At 42.7% G+C, this 16,494-nt stretch overlaps 1 protein-coding gene across 2 annotated transcripts in view; it reads right to left on the reverse strand.

Moving 5' to 3' along the window:
- The window catches only part of atp13a1 (ATPase 13A1), a 47,743-nt gene that overhangs the window by 4,308 nt on the left and 26,941 nt on the right, over positions 1-16,494 (reverse strand). Inside the window, exons 12-21 of one of the 2 annotated variants that reach the window (XM_084328868.1) lie at positions 15,126-15,277; positions 12,414-12,589; positions 9,999-10,109; positions 9,503-9,628; positions 9,274-9,382; positions 8,460-8,653; positions 7,422-7,518; positions 6,353-6,537; positions 5,445-5,559; positions 4,160-4,356 (exon numbers count right to left, since the gene is read on the reverse strand). In XM_084328868.1, the coding sequence (XP_084184994.1) occupies positions 4,160-4,356; positions 5,445-5,559; positions 6,353-6,537; positions 7,422-7,518; positions 8,460-8,653; positions 9,274-9,382; positions 9,503-9,628; positions 9,999-10,109; positions 12,414-12,589; positions 15,126-15,277 (1,462 nt within the window). Of the gene's footprint in view, positions 1-4,159; positions 4,357-5,444; positions 5,563-6,352; positions 6,538-7,421; positions 7,519-8,459; positions 8,654-9,273; positions 9,383-9,502; positions 9,629-9,998; positions 10,110-12,413; positions 12,590-15,125; positions 15,278-16,494 lie in introns of both variants that reach the window. The other variant, XM_084328867.1, reaches the window with a different exon arrangement.

The following is a 16,494-nucleotide window of genomic DNA, read 5'->3' on the forward strand; positions in this document are numbered from 1 at the left end:
TGGAGCAGGATTTGTAGGCCAGGACGTGTCTGTAGCACCACGATGCTTAATTTAGATACAAATCTTGCCGCCTCCTACGGTTTTAACATTGCATGAGGTCATACTGCGATTTCCATTACATCTCGATGAATCATTCATCCCTAATTTAGACTGCCGCTCTTAACAGAATTACAACGTTTAGACTCGTGATACAAAAAAAACAATAGATTAAAAAAACAGTCCTTCATTCCCGGTGTAAAATGAAATAGAATATGGACGCTGGTCCTTTGGGAAGGAACGTGGCTGATTTTAGTCCCTCACTGCGTTGTTTGTAATGAAGGTAATTTGATTTAAGCCTATGAACAGTCGTGCCTAGTGTCTCTTCACATTGTAGTCGATTTCACACTTTGTTTGGGGGCGGGGACAGACCTCTTAAGCGTTTTTTTTTTTTATATCATATTAATAAATTAATTCAATCTTTATTTCAACCAAAAAAAATTAGGACAAGTCTTCATTTACAATGATGTTGAGTATACAAACATAATAAATACATGATAAAAAAAAATATATATATATATAAAAAAAACAAAATATATATATATATATATATATATAATAAGTGCAATCATAATAAAAATATGTACAACTATTTAAAACAATTACAGATTATGGTGGAATGGTTGGTGATCAAGGATCTAAAGTGACCAAAGGAGACCAAAGTATTGAGCCTTAGAGTTTGCTGTGTGATGTTCCACCACGTGTCACAGGGGCACAGAAGCTAAAAACCGATTTCAGTCATTGGAACGTGTCCTATAGGCTCCAGACGTCCACTCTAGCTGAACTCCATATGTTATTCGACATTTTTATTATATGAAACATCTGATACTCAACATATTTCTGTACATTACAAGCTCAAACTGTCCAGGGCCAGTCAGCTAAAGCTCATTATGGTCCATAAAAGAGTTTTTACGACAAAGGCAAACAACTTTCCCAGCGTACAGTTACAACACCCAGGTCCAGTGTAGCCGATCTTAGCTTAATTAGACGTAAAAGTATGATCAGATCAGTCTTTTAGAGACGGTGCTAGAACGGAACCGGTCGCCGGTTGACATTAAACAGTCGATCAGTTTAGCAAGTTGTAGGATGACGGTGAAAAAGCAGCTCCGTGATAAAGTACCTCGACGACGACGTAGAGACAGTAACTGTTGAAACGACTGAAGGGTGTAGTTTTATGATGTTTTTTTTACTGGATGCTGTCGCTACTTAAACAGGCTCCACGACTTCCTTTTTCACCGTTTTAACAACTAGCTCCGTGCCGTAAACCTGACAATGATGTATGCATGTTGTTTTACCTCTCAAGTGTCTAATAAACAAAAACTAAAATATCTCTGTACAATATCTGCACACCTGCAAGCTGAAAACGCCATTCACACTCGCTCAGTGGGCAGATATGTTATAATACTTCTCTATACCTGCTTATACACCTGCATATAACCCATATAACTCTGTATGAAAGCATGTACAATAATGCTGTATATACCATATATATATAGTATATATTTATTCTTACTGTATATATATCTATCCACATCTGTCTGTAGACTAGATACCCGAATATAATCCTTTTTACATATCTGTATACTATATCTGTACATATCCCTTACCTACTCTTACAAGTTACGCTGCTGGCCAGTATGACTTACTACCATAGTGTCTTTATACCTGTATCACTGTACATAGTGATACAACTCTGTACATGCATCTGATTAGCACTATTACTCAGTAGTACTAATTTATATATTCTATACCCAGTTTAATAACCTGTACATTCATTGTATATCACTATTGCACTTTACCGTTACATTTGCACTCTGGTTGGATGACAAACTTGTTTTCGGGTGTACTGTATAATGACATTACATTTGAATCTAATCTAATATGTTAATATCTGTAGATATCCGTCGGTATATAGATAGGGAATCCTGTGATTTAGCCATGTGTCCATATTTTTTCTTTTTTTTATAAATCTATATTACATTAAATGAGATTATATTATACTAGATGATCTTATTACCTCATCCGTGTTCTTATTTACGCTTTTGTACATTCTCCTCCGACTGTCGTCGTGCCGACGGGCCGTGCTGCTGATGACGACGCGGTTTCACCCGCAGGGATAATGAAGTTATCGTATCTCTCATCTCATTATCTCGCCGAGGGAGGAAACACAACAACGAGTGTCACTGCGGCGCTGGTGGAGCTCAACGCGCCCTCGTCAGAAAACTGAAATAAAGTACTCAATCGACGACAGGAAAAAAGATACATAATGTACGTTATGTTATAGCCAAAAGTAATATATTGACGTATTGTATAAGTCATATATTTGCATTTCGTATATATATAATATACAGTATATATATATATATATATATATATATATATATATAGTTGATATAAGTAATATATATATAATATATATTGGTCTAGTGGTGAGAGCACCACAATCATTGTTAGTTCCACTCCCGGTCGCGCCAGCTTTTTTCCAGACTTTCGCCAATACGAAAACACAAATATATATATTACTTATACAATACATAAATACATTACTTATGGCTATAACATAACGTACATTATGTACCTTTTTCCTCAGAATCAGAACCAGGTCTTTATTGCCAAGTATTTTACACATAGAAAGGAATTCGATTTGGTCATATTGGTGCGACATTAACACTTTTAATGCCGACGACGTGTTATGTCGTTATTTCGCCCCGACCGTTGAATGCCGACGACGCTAATTGTCTTTTTTTTTTTTCAATTCATTCATTTAAGAATAAGTCATTCGCTTTTGTATTTTTGCTATTTTTGAGGGTTACAAATGATTTATGTTTTTGTTTTGGAGGCTTAATTTGATAAGAATATAGGTCAGGCATATATAAACATTATGCTTCAGCCTGTACCTTTTCAGTCACTGCCAGAATCAAAGTCTGGAATGATGTGCATATTGTATTGTGTGTGATGACTGAATAAAATGACTTCTACTGGGCGGCTAAGTGGCGCAGTGGGCAAGGCGCTCGCCACTAGTGCAGGAGATGCTGGGTTGAATTCATATTTCATCAACCGAGCCTCCCGTTAGTACAGCAGCCTCTCTCTGAGCTCCAATGGGAAAATACCGCCCCCTATCGTCTATCCCTGTGTAACTGCACCCCATTCGATTACACTGGTGGATGTGTGGGGGGGGGGAGCCTCCTCGCTCCACTATGCTGGCGAGGGATCTGATGAACAGGGAAGTGATCGCGAAATGGAAAACAACCTGGAATATATATTTACAGTAGCCAATAATCAATCAATAAACGCGATCGATATTTGGAATGGCGATCAGGAATTGGAATAATCTTTTTGGAGAACATCTGATCTAAGGTAAGGAGTCTATGTTACCAGTTTTAGGATAATCAGAGCAGTGTTTTCACTGAGATAACAGCGTGCCCCGTATGTGTATATGTGTGTGTGTGTGTGTGTGCTGTTGAGGAAATAAGAGAATCGATTTCTCAGCTCGCTTCTATAGCGTGCATAAGTACACATATACTATCGATAATCTAGCGTTTATTTGAAAATGATTCATAAATAGGCAGACAAATGACAACGTGTCTAGTGTATTCGAGAATATTCCAGTAAATGCCGTTTATGACGGAATCTTTCTATTTTCCTGAAATTTTCTAGAAAACGATAGCTTTTCAAAATGCTATAAAACGGAAATGAACCGATTAAAAAAAACAATCCGTTTCGACAATGTTGACTGCAAACAAGTCATTGATAAGCGACGGGCAGATTAGACATAGCCATAAATTAAAACATAGATTATGCGTTTTTAACGCTATCATTGAAGTGGATGCTGGCATCCAAGGACATTAATCAAAGGCACTGAAAGTGTTAACGGACAGACAATTACGGTAGAATAAAATAAAATGGAATATAAACTAAATTAAAATAGAAGTACAATAGAATATAATAGAATTATAAAATAAAATAGGCCAGGGCTGTAAAATAGTGCAATTGAATGAGTCGTTTGGTTGAAACATATTGTATTTACATATTTTAGTGAGATGGGGCTGTCTATCCTACATCGCCACCTAGTGGACGGACGTAAATGTGGGTGGATCGTCATGGACCTCCTCCTCCTCCTCACCTTGGACCTGGAGATGAACAGGAAGCAGCCGGCGAGCAGCAGGCCCTGCAGGGTGGCCTGGAAGTCGCTGAACTTCACCCCCTCCAGGTAGAGCACTGACTGGCTGTAGGCCAGGACCAGGGCGTTCAGAGCCAGGATCTTGAACATCTGGAGGGTCGTGACCAGCGTGCAGCGGCCCTGCTTTATCACGTGGCAGACTGGGGGGAGAGAGGAAGAGAGAGAGGGAGGGGAGAGAGAGAGGGGGGGGGAGAGCAAGAGAGAGAGAGAGGGGAAGAGAGAGGGAGCAAGAGAGAGAGAGAGCAAGAGAGGGGAAGAGAGAGAGAGAGAAAGAGGGAGAGAGGGGGCAAGAGGGAGAGAGAAAGAGGGAGAGAGAGCAAGAGAGGGAGAGAGAGCAAGAGAGAGAGAGCAAGAGAGGGAGAGAGAGCAAGAGAGAGAGAGCAAGAGGGTGGGAGAGAGAGAGAGAGAGAGTTGTCTGCATTAATGCACTGCTGGACACGTTTTCCATCCACAGCTGCAACCATGCTGCATGCCATGCTGCCAATACTGATGTAAATAGTACTGAATATATACTGTATATGTAAAGGAGTGATAGGAGTTTAGTCTGCCGTCTACTGTTTGCCCTGCCTGTGTCCCTGCATAGTGTATGGGGTCATTCTGTCATTGATTAGATTAGAGATTATAGTCAAGTTAGACCGCGCTCACAAGTTCTCACACTGGGTGCTGCAATCCCATAAAGTTCAGTATATCAAAAAGCAGGGTAGCCGGACCAGCACTCACAGGTTCAATGTTTTTTTAATGGCAGCCTGAATAAATAGCAGACATGTTTCGGACAATGTCCTTCTTCAGTGATATTTAAAAAACATTGAACCTGTGAGTGCTGGTCCGGCTACCCTGCTTTTAGATTAGAGATTAAAATGTATTGTCATCATGCAGCACAAGTACAGTACAACGAGAAGAAGTTTGGCCTCCAACCAGAGAGCAAATGTAACAGTAAAGTGCAACAGCAACATGCAATGTACAGGTGATTAAACTGGGTATAAAATAAATAAATGAGTACTACTGAGGAATAGTGACTAATCAGATACTACAGAGTTGTAGTATTAATATTGTAAAGCACTTTTGATAAAAGCGCTATATAAAAACCGTCTGTAGTGTGGTAGTGAAAGGGTTAACCTTCTGTAGTAGTGCGGTTGTGAAGGGGTTAACCCATTGTAGCGTGGCAGGGAAAGGGTTAACCTTCTGTATCGTGGCAGTGAACGGGTTAATGTGTGATGTTGTCACATACTGCACTGGATGGAAGACAGCTTGGAGGTGAAGGGGGCAGCGATGGAGGCGTCTCCCAGCTTCACCACTTGGATCTGATCCTCCTCAAGTTCCCGTAGGACCTGGCTGATCCTCTCCTGCTGCAGCAGGACCCAAGACACAGAGCCAAAAGTCATCTATAATGCTCCCCTGCTGTTTTTAAAGAGCCCTTATAAATCACAAATAAAACAAACTCAATTAACGTGCAAGCTCGTATTTCCTTCTTTTTTTTAATTTAAATTATTTACCATACATTTCAGTTACTCTTTTTTAGATATGAGTATCTTCAATGTTGAATATACATTTTAGATTTCCTTTATGCTTTCTGGCTTTAATTGTATTGCTAATTACATTCTGTATTAGTATTCTGTTGTATTATGTGTGTGTGTGAGGAGGACCCCAGGAAGACTGGCGGCCATTAATTTGTCAACTAATGAGGATCCTAATAAAACTGAAACACAAACTTTCTTGCACGCATTCATGCACACTAGGGTTGCTCAATTATGGCAAAAATCATAATCACGATTATTAAACAGGTTTACTCATGGACTTGAGAACATCATATGAATTAGTTTTCTCTTTCCTCTCGACCAAAGGCTGCCTTTCTGTCATCTTCTACAAGTTACGGAAGACGTTTCAAAATAACTGGAGAGACGCACACAGTGGCTCCTCCCTCCTCCCTCTCAACACCAGCTGAATCTACGGTTTGGGCTCGAGAGGAGGGAGGGGTGGAGGCAGCGTGCGCTGCGTTTACAACACGAGACAAAATGAAAGCAACGTGGCATAATAATCGGTTTGTCTCGATTAGGATCGTGATCGTGGGAAGGCAACATCGTAATTGAAATTGAAACTTGATTAATCGCCCGGCCCTAATGCACGTACACACTGTACCTTCTGGGCCGCTAGCTGCTCCTCCCTCTGGGCCATCACCCTCTGTCTGGCGGCTCTGGAGCTCAGCTTGCCTCCTGAAGGAGCCACAGGCAGCACAGGCCTGGCCTCCACCGCCGTGTCCTTCTCCCTGCTGCGCTTCTTCCTCTCAGGCATGCGCTCAGGAGCGTTGGCTAACAGAGCCACGCCTGGAGGAGGAGGAGAAGAAGAAGAAAGAGGAGTAGGAGAAGAAGAAGAAGAAAACGTTATTGTCACTTGACTCTACACAAGGCTAGTTACTCAGTCCTCATATCCCTTCTAGTTACACACACACTCAGTCCTCATATCCCTCCTAGTTACACATACACTCAGTCCTCATATCCCTCCTAGTTACACATACACTCAGTCCTCATATCCCTCCTAGTTACACATACACTCAGTCCTCATATCCCTTCTAGTTACACATACACTCAGTCCTCATATCCCTCCTAGTTACACACACACACAGTCCTCATATGCCTCCTAGTTACACATACAGTCCTCATATCCCTCCTAGTTACACATACACACAGTCCTCATATCCCTCCTAGTTACACATACACTCAGTCCTCATATCCCTCCTAGTTACACATACACACAGTCCTCATATCCCTCCTAGTTACACATACACTCAGTCCTCATATCCCTCCTAGTTACATACACACACAGTCCTCATATCCCTCCTAGTTACATACACACTCAGTCCTCATATCCCTCCTAGTTACACACACACACTCAGTCCTCATATCCCTCCTAGTTACACACACACCTCCTCATATCCCTCCTAGTTACACACACACTCAGTCCTCATATCCCTCCTAGTTACACACACACACCTCCTCATATCCCTCCTAGTTACATACACACTCAGTCCTCATATCCCTCCTAGTTACATACACACTCAGTCCTCATATCCCTCCTAGTTACACACACACACCTCCTCATATCCCTCCTAGTTACATACACACTCAGTCCTCATATCCCTCCTAGTTACATACACACACAGTCCTCATATCCCTCCTAGTTACACATTGTATACACAGTGCAGTCTCACCTATGTGGGCGTGTTTGAGAGCTCCGACGTCATTGGTTCCATCACCACACATCAGTGTCACATAGCCCAGACTCTTCAGACTAGTGATCACAAACTCCTGAGACAAAAAACACACACAAAAAACACAATCATCGTCATTACTGAGAAATGTCTAACAACAACAACAACAACTTGTGAACATGTAACACAAGAGCATGCAACACAAAAGCATGCAACACAAAAGCATGCAACACAAGAGCATGTATGTAACACACACTAGGCTTGCCACGGTAGTTGGTGTTACTAGGTGTGTGGAAAGCAGAGCTATTTTATAGGTCGCAGTACACTACAGAGTAGCTTAAGTTTCACTTTCATTTAAAGTAGATTTAACTTCACGTGAAGGAGAGAAAGAAGGCTCTAGAGAAGTGTCGTTAGACAGGTTACACAACGATGGCAGAGGATTTGGAAATATTTTGGATTAAACCCCACAGCAGCTCGACTGGAGAGGAGCTCAGAGGACCAGTCCAGACCAGCAACAGTATGTTTGACTGGAGAGGAGCTCAGAGGACCAGTCCAGACCAGCAACAGTATGTTTGACTGGAGAGGAGCTCAGAGGACCAGTCCAGACCAGCAGCAGTATGTTTGACTGGAGAGGAGCTGAGGACCAGTCCAAACTCAGTATGTTTGCGCGATGCACTAAATAAGGCTGCAGCTACATTGATCCGTCAATGAACGAACAGAAAATGTACGGAAGGTATTACCGTCTGTTGGTTTATCTTTAAATTAGAACAAAACGTCAACTGTCTGTCCGACTAGTCATTGAAAATGAATTAAAAACACGTAGACGGACAGACAGAGTGGATCGATGCAAAACGCATGACGTTAAAGATCAAAGTAAGCGCTCTACAGATATTGATTTTGTAAAATGTCCGGTGATGTCACCGCTAACACCGGTGTTGTCGTGAGTTTATCAGTCATGGGGAAACTTCACGTCACCGTGGCAACCCCAACGCACGCCATTACGAATGCCACCCGGCGCAGTGAGGCTTCGGGACTGACCTTCTGTTTTGGGCTGACTCTGGCAAACACTTGCACGTGAGGCAGCAGGCTGTGGAGCAGCGGCGTGTCATTGGTCAGTCTGGCTAGCCCCTCCCCCGTCACGCACAGGTCAAACTGACGGACGAACGAGGGGACGGAAGGAGGCGAGAGTGGTCTCTGCACGGTGCCGTCTATAGACTCCCACTGCCACTCGCCTGGAAGACATCAAACGGTGCAGCGGTTAGCGAACCACAGTGATCTCGTATCTGGGTTCGGGGGCGACTGACTAATATAATATACTCATATCCGTTATATATATATATAAGTGCTGTATATACCGTATATATATATTATATATTTACAATTACTGCATATATATCTATCCACATCCGTCTGTACATAACACAACTAAATACACCTCAACACCTTCTAGCTATGTACAGTACTAACACAACTAAATACACCTCAACACCTTCACATCTTCTAGCTATGTACAGTACTAACACAACTAAATACACCTCAACACCTTCACATCTTCTAGCTATGTACAGTACTAACAACTAAATACACCTCAACACCTTCTAGCTATGTACCAACACAACTAAATACACCTCAACACCTTCTAGCTATGTGCAGTACTAACGCAACTAAATACACCTCAACACATTCACACCTTCTAGCTATGTGCCAACACAACTAAATAGACTCCAACACCTTCACATCTATATTCGCTATGACTCCCAGGGCCAACATTGCTATGAAATACCATCTAATAAACATTGGCTTAGTACTCGTTTCATTCCAAAAGATTCCAAAGAGTCATGGCTCGGCTTACCCGGATTGGGACCAGACTGCAGTATCAGCGTATGTTCCTTCTGGATGAAGTGCAGTTCTTTAGCTACATGGCAGGCTGTTAGGGGGTTGTCACCCGTTATCATCACCACCTGACGGAGACGAGAGGGTCAAATCATACATCTGAAGGCCTGATTGTTTGTGGTTGTAATGTGTGTGTATGGGTGTGTGTGTGTGCGTGTGTGTGTGTGTATATTCTACAGCTTCCTTACGTTATGTGAGGCCTCCTGGATCTCTCTGATGACGGCCTTGCTGTCGCTCTTGAGGGGGCAGGAGACCACCATGAAGCCGGCGAAGTGCAGGTCACACTCCAGCGTGTCCCGGCTCATCTCCCGAACCTGGAAGAGACCGTTCATAATCACATCTGTTCTGATCCAGGACCAGTCGGACTAATTATTACACAATTCAAGTTAAGATTAGTTAAGTTCAAGTTCATGTTCTTTATTTGTTAGATACACAACAATACAGGGGCATTTGCAGGTAATGACATTTTTGTGTTTCGAGCTCAGACTCAACGGTGCACAATTAAGAAACAACAATGAATACAAGAATGGTAACAGTAGGTAGTAGTAATATTAAGATAAAATATAGAATGATAAAATAGTAAATTATTTACTGAAAGGGTCTTGCGTAAAGGTGTATGTGCATATTAAGGTGTAGTGCAGTGTGTCTTTGTGTGTGTGTGTGTGTGTGTGTTCAGTAGGGTACCTGCTGATGGCTGAGGTGGCCCATCTCTCTGTAGCCCAAGGCCAGGACCCTGGCTCCCTCCCGGGACATCTCTTTGTGGACCTCGTCGTAGGTGGCCGGACATTCTGAGAACTAGAACCACAGCCAGCTCAGGGTGGGTGAACACTCAAACCTTCACATTATTAATAATGAGGTATTGCTGTATAGACCTTTTCATAGACATTCTAATTGGGCCCAAGTTTATTTACCGGTGCAGTGATTTTTCTTTATCCACTTTTTCTATTTTGTCTCCCATCCCAATTTTGTATCGCCAATTCTCCCCTTCAATTCGCTCCTCCCCTGTCTTGAACGTTGCTAGACTATGCCTCCCACTGGTCGGCCGTAGTGAGGATAGAAGCCTTGCATCACGTGTCCCCTCCGGTACATGAGGAGGCAGCCTGTCGCATCTTTTCACCAGACAGCGCGGACTCTCAGTGGCGAGGAGTAACGCGTGGGAGGCTCACGCTGCCCCCCCCCGATACTTCCTGTCTCTGCTGTACAGGCGTCACCAAACCGGCCTGTAGGAGTCGCTGTCCACAACGTCAAATCCCCACCCATCGACTTTCCACCCGCTACCTCTGCCAATTGAGATAGTATGACGACTGGCCCAAGCCGCAGGCAATGCTGACTCGGGGAGTCGAGACCGGAGTCTCTTGCATTGGTGACGAGCGCAATCTCCGCTGCGCCACCCAGCCGCCCGTTGCAGTGATTTCTAATACAATAGCCGACGGGACACATACACAGGGGCCCAAGCTGTTCCCATAGCAACAGAATTATTCTGGAACAGACTATAATAGATGGTGAATCTATTTACCAGTCTCCTGAATAACCATAAGGTTTGGTTGAGTGTATGTATGTAATAGATGGTATATATATCTACCATTCACCTGATTAAACACAACATTATTGTTAAGTATGTATGTTTAATATATGGTCTATATATCTACTGTACCATTCACCTGATAAACCACAACATATTGTTAAGTATGTAATATATGTTTAATATATTGCCTATATATATCTACTGTACCATTCATCTGATTAACTCTAACATATTGTTAAAGGAACACGCCAACATTTTGGGAAATTACCGGTAGCTTACAGTCTTCTCCAGAGAGAGACAAGAAGATAGATACCAGTTTTCTCTCTGTGCGTTCAGTAGAAAGCTATCTGGCTGCATGTTAGCTTAGCACAATGAATGGAAGCGGACATGGCCGGTTAGCCTTTGGGAGAGGTGTTAGTTGGAAAATGCCTAGGCTAACCGGCCATGTCCGCTTCCATTCATCACTAAGCTTAGTTAAGCTAGGCTAACGTGCAGCCAGATAGCCTTCTACTGAACGCACAGAAATAAAACTGGTATCCATCTTCTTGTCTCTCTCTGGAGAAGACAATAAGCAAATTTGCCAAAATGTTGGCGTGTTTAAAAAAAAAATTTACTTTATCTTTTACCCCCTCCTTTTTCCGTTTTTCTCCCATCCCAATGTTAGTCGTTATGCCAATTCCCAATCCCCTACCTGGTCGTTGCGTGCTCTGCCCCCCACCGTCGGTCTGGGAGGGCGGAGACTATTTTACCGCGACCAGGACCCACCCTCGCCGGCTTCCCACCCGCTGACACTGCCAATTGTGTCAGTATGGACGGTCGACCAAGCCGGAGGCGCCACAGCTGGATTCGATCCCACTGTCTCTGTGGTGGTAGACAGACGCTTAGTCCGCTGCGCTACCCGGCCGCCCATTGGCGTGTTCTTTTAAGTATGCATTTCCGTTTGTGGGGTAGCTTTAAGGAAATGAAACGGAGCAAAAATGTTGCACAGTTAAAAAATAGATACAAAAACGCACTGATATACAGATCTGAGGAACTATAAATAGTTGCTCTCAGGGAATGTTTTGATTTCTAGAGTATTTGTATATATATCTACCATGCCCCTGAGTAACTCTAAAGTATTATAGAGTATTTGCATATATATCTACCATTCCCCTGAGTAACTCTTTTTATTTATCCCCCCCCCCCCCCCCTCTTTTTCCACCTGGCAGCGAGGACTCTCATTGGTGAAGCGTAACGCGTGGGAGGTCACGCTGCCCCGACCATTTCCTGCCTTTCGCTGAGCAGGCGCTCAGACCTGACCTGTAGGCGTCGCTGTCCACAACGCCAGATTACCACCCATGACTTCCCTCCCGCTAACTCAGCCAAACGAGTTAGTATGACGATCGGCCCAAGCCGTAGGTAATGCTGACTCCGGAAGTCGAGACCGCAGCCTCTTGCATTGGTGACGAGCGCAATCTCCGCTACGCCATCCGACCGCCCCCCCTGAGTAACTCTAAAATATTATAGAATATTTGTATATATATCTACCATTCCCCTGAGTAACTCTAAAGTATTGATTTTGTATATATATCTACCATGTCCCTGAGGGTCTCCGGAGCTCCCTTGACGGTGGAGATGTAGCAGAGCTCTGTGGAGCCCAGCTTCTCGTAGGAGGCCAGGACAGACATCCTCTTCAGAGCGCTGGCGAAGTGGAAGCGCTGGTGGATCTTCAGGCCCTGGGTCTTGATGCCGCGGGCAAACACCTTCTCGTCTGCTCAGAGAGAAACCATAGATAGTAGCAGGGGTGTAAAGGTACACATATCCGTACCGAACCATTTCAGTACTGGACCTAAGGTTCAGTACGGCTGTGTACCGAACAAATACAACGGTACGTTAACCACAGGGGAGGAAATTAGGCCACTTTACTGGCCAAATGCTGGTATTTTTTACGTTTGGCTGGTAAAAAAAATCAGATACCCGCCAGTTGGCTGGTAAGCCAAAAAGTTAGTTTCCTCCCCTGCTGGCGAGTATACAAAAAAATAAAACATTCTGCAATCACTGCACTGGCAAACGGTGCGCGTCTTCTGAGTGTTCGCTTTAGTTGACAGTGCCACGAGAGCACTGCACAAGACCACCCGCGGACATATAATGTTTAATAAACGTTTGCGCAGTACTGGCCAACCCGCGGACATATAATAAAAGTCCCGCGGTACTAGGCTAGCCATCAGGAGCACTCGCAAACAGATAACGTTAAACACAGCAGAAGATGGAAAACAGACAGACTGACCAACGGGGAACTGCATCCAACCCTAGTACAACCCTCGAGTATAAGTTACTAAGGACACATTTAAATCACAGAGGTGTAATGTTAGTCTACTGGAACTGTATACAGTGGTTAGCTTCTAGTTAGCGTTTTAGCTATAGCTGCTTGCTAGCTAACGTTAGCCCCGTGTGCTCAAAGCAGCCAGCTAGGTGTATCTGTTATGACTATAATGTTTCCAAAAAAGCACCGGACTACGACGTAAGGTTAGACATTTTATTTCATGCTCAAAAGCCCCTGGCTTGCACATCGCAGTCACGAAAGGGGCTAGCTCAACCAGTGCACTGTGCACAACAGCACACCAACCCAACTGACGTTACCACAACACTTGACGGTACTTCACAGCACTGTCGTAAGACCACCGTGCTGTCTTAAAGGCACAGTGTGCCTACCCAGATGCATACACAACATTGACACGGCTTGACATACAAAGAAGTAATTATCACAATTAGCGATTTTTTTTGTCTGGTAAAAAATCTGTTTGGCTGGTAAAAAAAATCAGATACTCGCCAGTTGGCTGGTAAGCCAAAAAGTTAGTTTCCTCCCCTGGTTAACCACTAACAAACGCGCATGCAGAACTTTTTTCCCCCCGTGCAGAATTGAATTCAAAACTCGATTATTAATTTCAATATCGAATATTCGTTGACAGCCATACAAGTACAATTAGTTACTGCACACTACATCACCCCTGAGTGGAACATGGAAAGCCAAATTTTCCCCCACTGTACCGAAAACCCGTACCGAACTGTGACTTCAAAACCGAGGTACGTACCAAACCATGGTTTTTGTGTACCGTTACACCCCTAATAGATAGTGATGAACGCACATACATGCACACACACACACTAACTTGCACCAACTAACCAAGTAGCAGTTGACTAGGGAGAACATGATCAGGGTATCTGCAGGTTTTGTGGTTGAGCTTAGAGCAAAATGTAATACCAATTTCACAACCATACTAGCAAAAAAAACAAAAACACATAGCGACACTGAACTGGCGGCTGCACTTGCGCGCCGATTTTAATTATTGTGCGTTCCATACAAGCCCTGGCCAGACGCACCGAGCTCCTTGAATACAGAAATATTTAATATATTTAATATTATTTCATCTTCCGACAGCTGCCCCCAAAAAAATTTAATTCCTGTGCAAATAAAATGTAAGACTTTTTAATACTTTCTAAGGCCTTAAATTGAGAATTATGAATTGAATACTTTTTAAGACGTTTTAATAGCCCGCAGGTATGTTGCCTAGAAGCATATAGGCATGAGGAATCCGTTTGTACAGCTGAGAAAACTAAATGACTAAAGTGCCTTTGACTTTGTTACAAAGCTTTTAGGGCCGTCCTCCATGGCTAAATAAACTCTCAAGTCGACTAATAAGTCATAGGATTTTTGATGAATTGAATAGTCGATGACATCAACAAATCATCGACAAAGTGAGTTCTCCACACGCAGTAATGCAGAAAATAACCCGACCAATCAAGTCTTAAGTCAACTCAGACGTAACCCACTGATTGGTCGACTGGGAGGGGGAAGTACTGAAACCAATTTGCATTTACAGCAATGCGATATTTTACTCCCATCATGTAAACAAGGGTATTATTGTCCGAGAGCCACAGGTCAAATTGATTCAAGCCCTGCCCTCTTCTCTTCATCCTCCAATCAGGACGGCTGCTTCCCTCGGACGGAAGTCCAATTCTAACAGTCGAAAAACATCAGGTTCCAGCTTCTGCCCCGAGGCTACGCTTCACTTAACGCTTCAAACATCAGCTTTGCACGCACACACACACACGTTTATTTACCGTTGCAGTGATTGCTAATACAATAGCCGACAGGAAATAATACACAGGGGCCCAAGCTGTTCCCATAGCAACGGAATTAAAAGATGGTACACCTATTTACCAGTCCCCTGAATAACCATAAGGTTTTGTTGAGTGTATGTAATAGATGGTATAACACACACACACACACACACACTTCCCTGTACCTTTAGTGAGGGTCCAGTCAGCAGCCGTCAGCATGGCCTTCTCCAGAGGGTCTCCCACCAGCTGTCCGTCATCCAGAGTGACGAGTGAGTGACAGGTGGCCACCACCCGGTGCGTCTCCACGGGGATGTCAGACACCGGCATCACGCCTTCTCTGTGACAGAGAGGCAACACGGCGTCAGAGACAGACACAACGGACCCGACTGTACCTGGATATAATCCTTTTTACACATCTGTAGATACTATATCTATATCTGTACATGTCCCTTACTAGTTATGCTGCAGGCCAACGGTCACTATACATATTACATATCTCTGTAGATACTATATCTATATCTGTACATATCCCTTACTAGTTATGCTGCTGGCCAACGGTCACTATACATATCTGTAGATACTATATCTATATCTGTACATGTCCCTTACCTACTCTTACTAGTTATGCTGCTGGCCAGTATGACTTACTACCATAATGTCTTTATACCTGTATCACTGTACATAATAAATACAACTCTGATACATCCGATTAGCACCATTACTCAGTAGTACTCATTTATATATATTTTATATCCAGTTTTATCATCTGTACATTGTATATTACTATTACACTTTACTGTACATTTACATGTTACATTCTGGTTGGATGCCAAACTTCTTTTTGTTGTACTGTACTTGTACTGTTGTACTGTGCTGTATAATAAATATACATTTGAATCTAATCTAAACTAAACATACTAAGATGTTATCGTGGCTTGTTGTGTTGTATTGTATAGTTGGCAACATAAATTACATCATGGCTTGTTGTGTTGTATTGTATAGTTGGCAACATAAATTACATCATGGCGTGGTTTATTTCTAGTCTTTGTGGAAAGTACAGTAATAGAACACAAAAAAAACAGCTGTTGGAAAAAGAAAAGCATGAAAAGAAGAATATTGTTCCCACGCTGTTGATGCTACCCTACATAATAAATTGTCCAATAAATACATGTGGGAGGAATGTAAACCGTGTGTATATTCATGTGACTATATTCATATTCTTTATGTTTTTGTGGACAGAACATGTTCAGAGGGTGTGATGTAGAGCAGAGACGGGCAATATATTCTGTAGATGATTATAAGTCTCATCAGTGTGATGGTGTCATCTTTTTGTTTTGATAATGGTGAATAAAATGTTGTCTAAATTAATGATAAAAAGTTCATATTTAAGTCGACATTTTCATAAAATAAATTTTTTTATGTCTGAGAATTCAGTTTGACATCACACTTCCCATTACCAGGCAGTCCAATACAACAAACTTGAACTGCATTATCTAACGTCATTTTCTATAAATAAGTGGATATTGTGACTGGATGTGGATGTACTATAGCAAT

Source organism: Notolepis coatsorum (genome assembly GCF_963971535.1).
Source record: "Notolepis coatsorum genome assembly, chromosome: 14".
NCBI lineage: Eukaryota > Metazoa > Chordata > Actinopteri > Aulopiformes > Paralepididae > Notolepis > Notolepis coatsorum.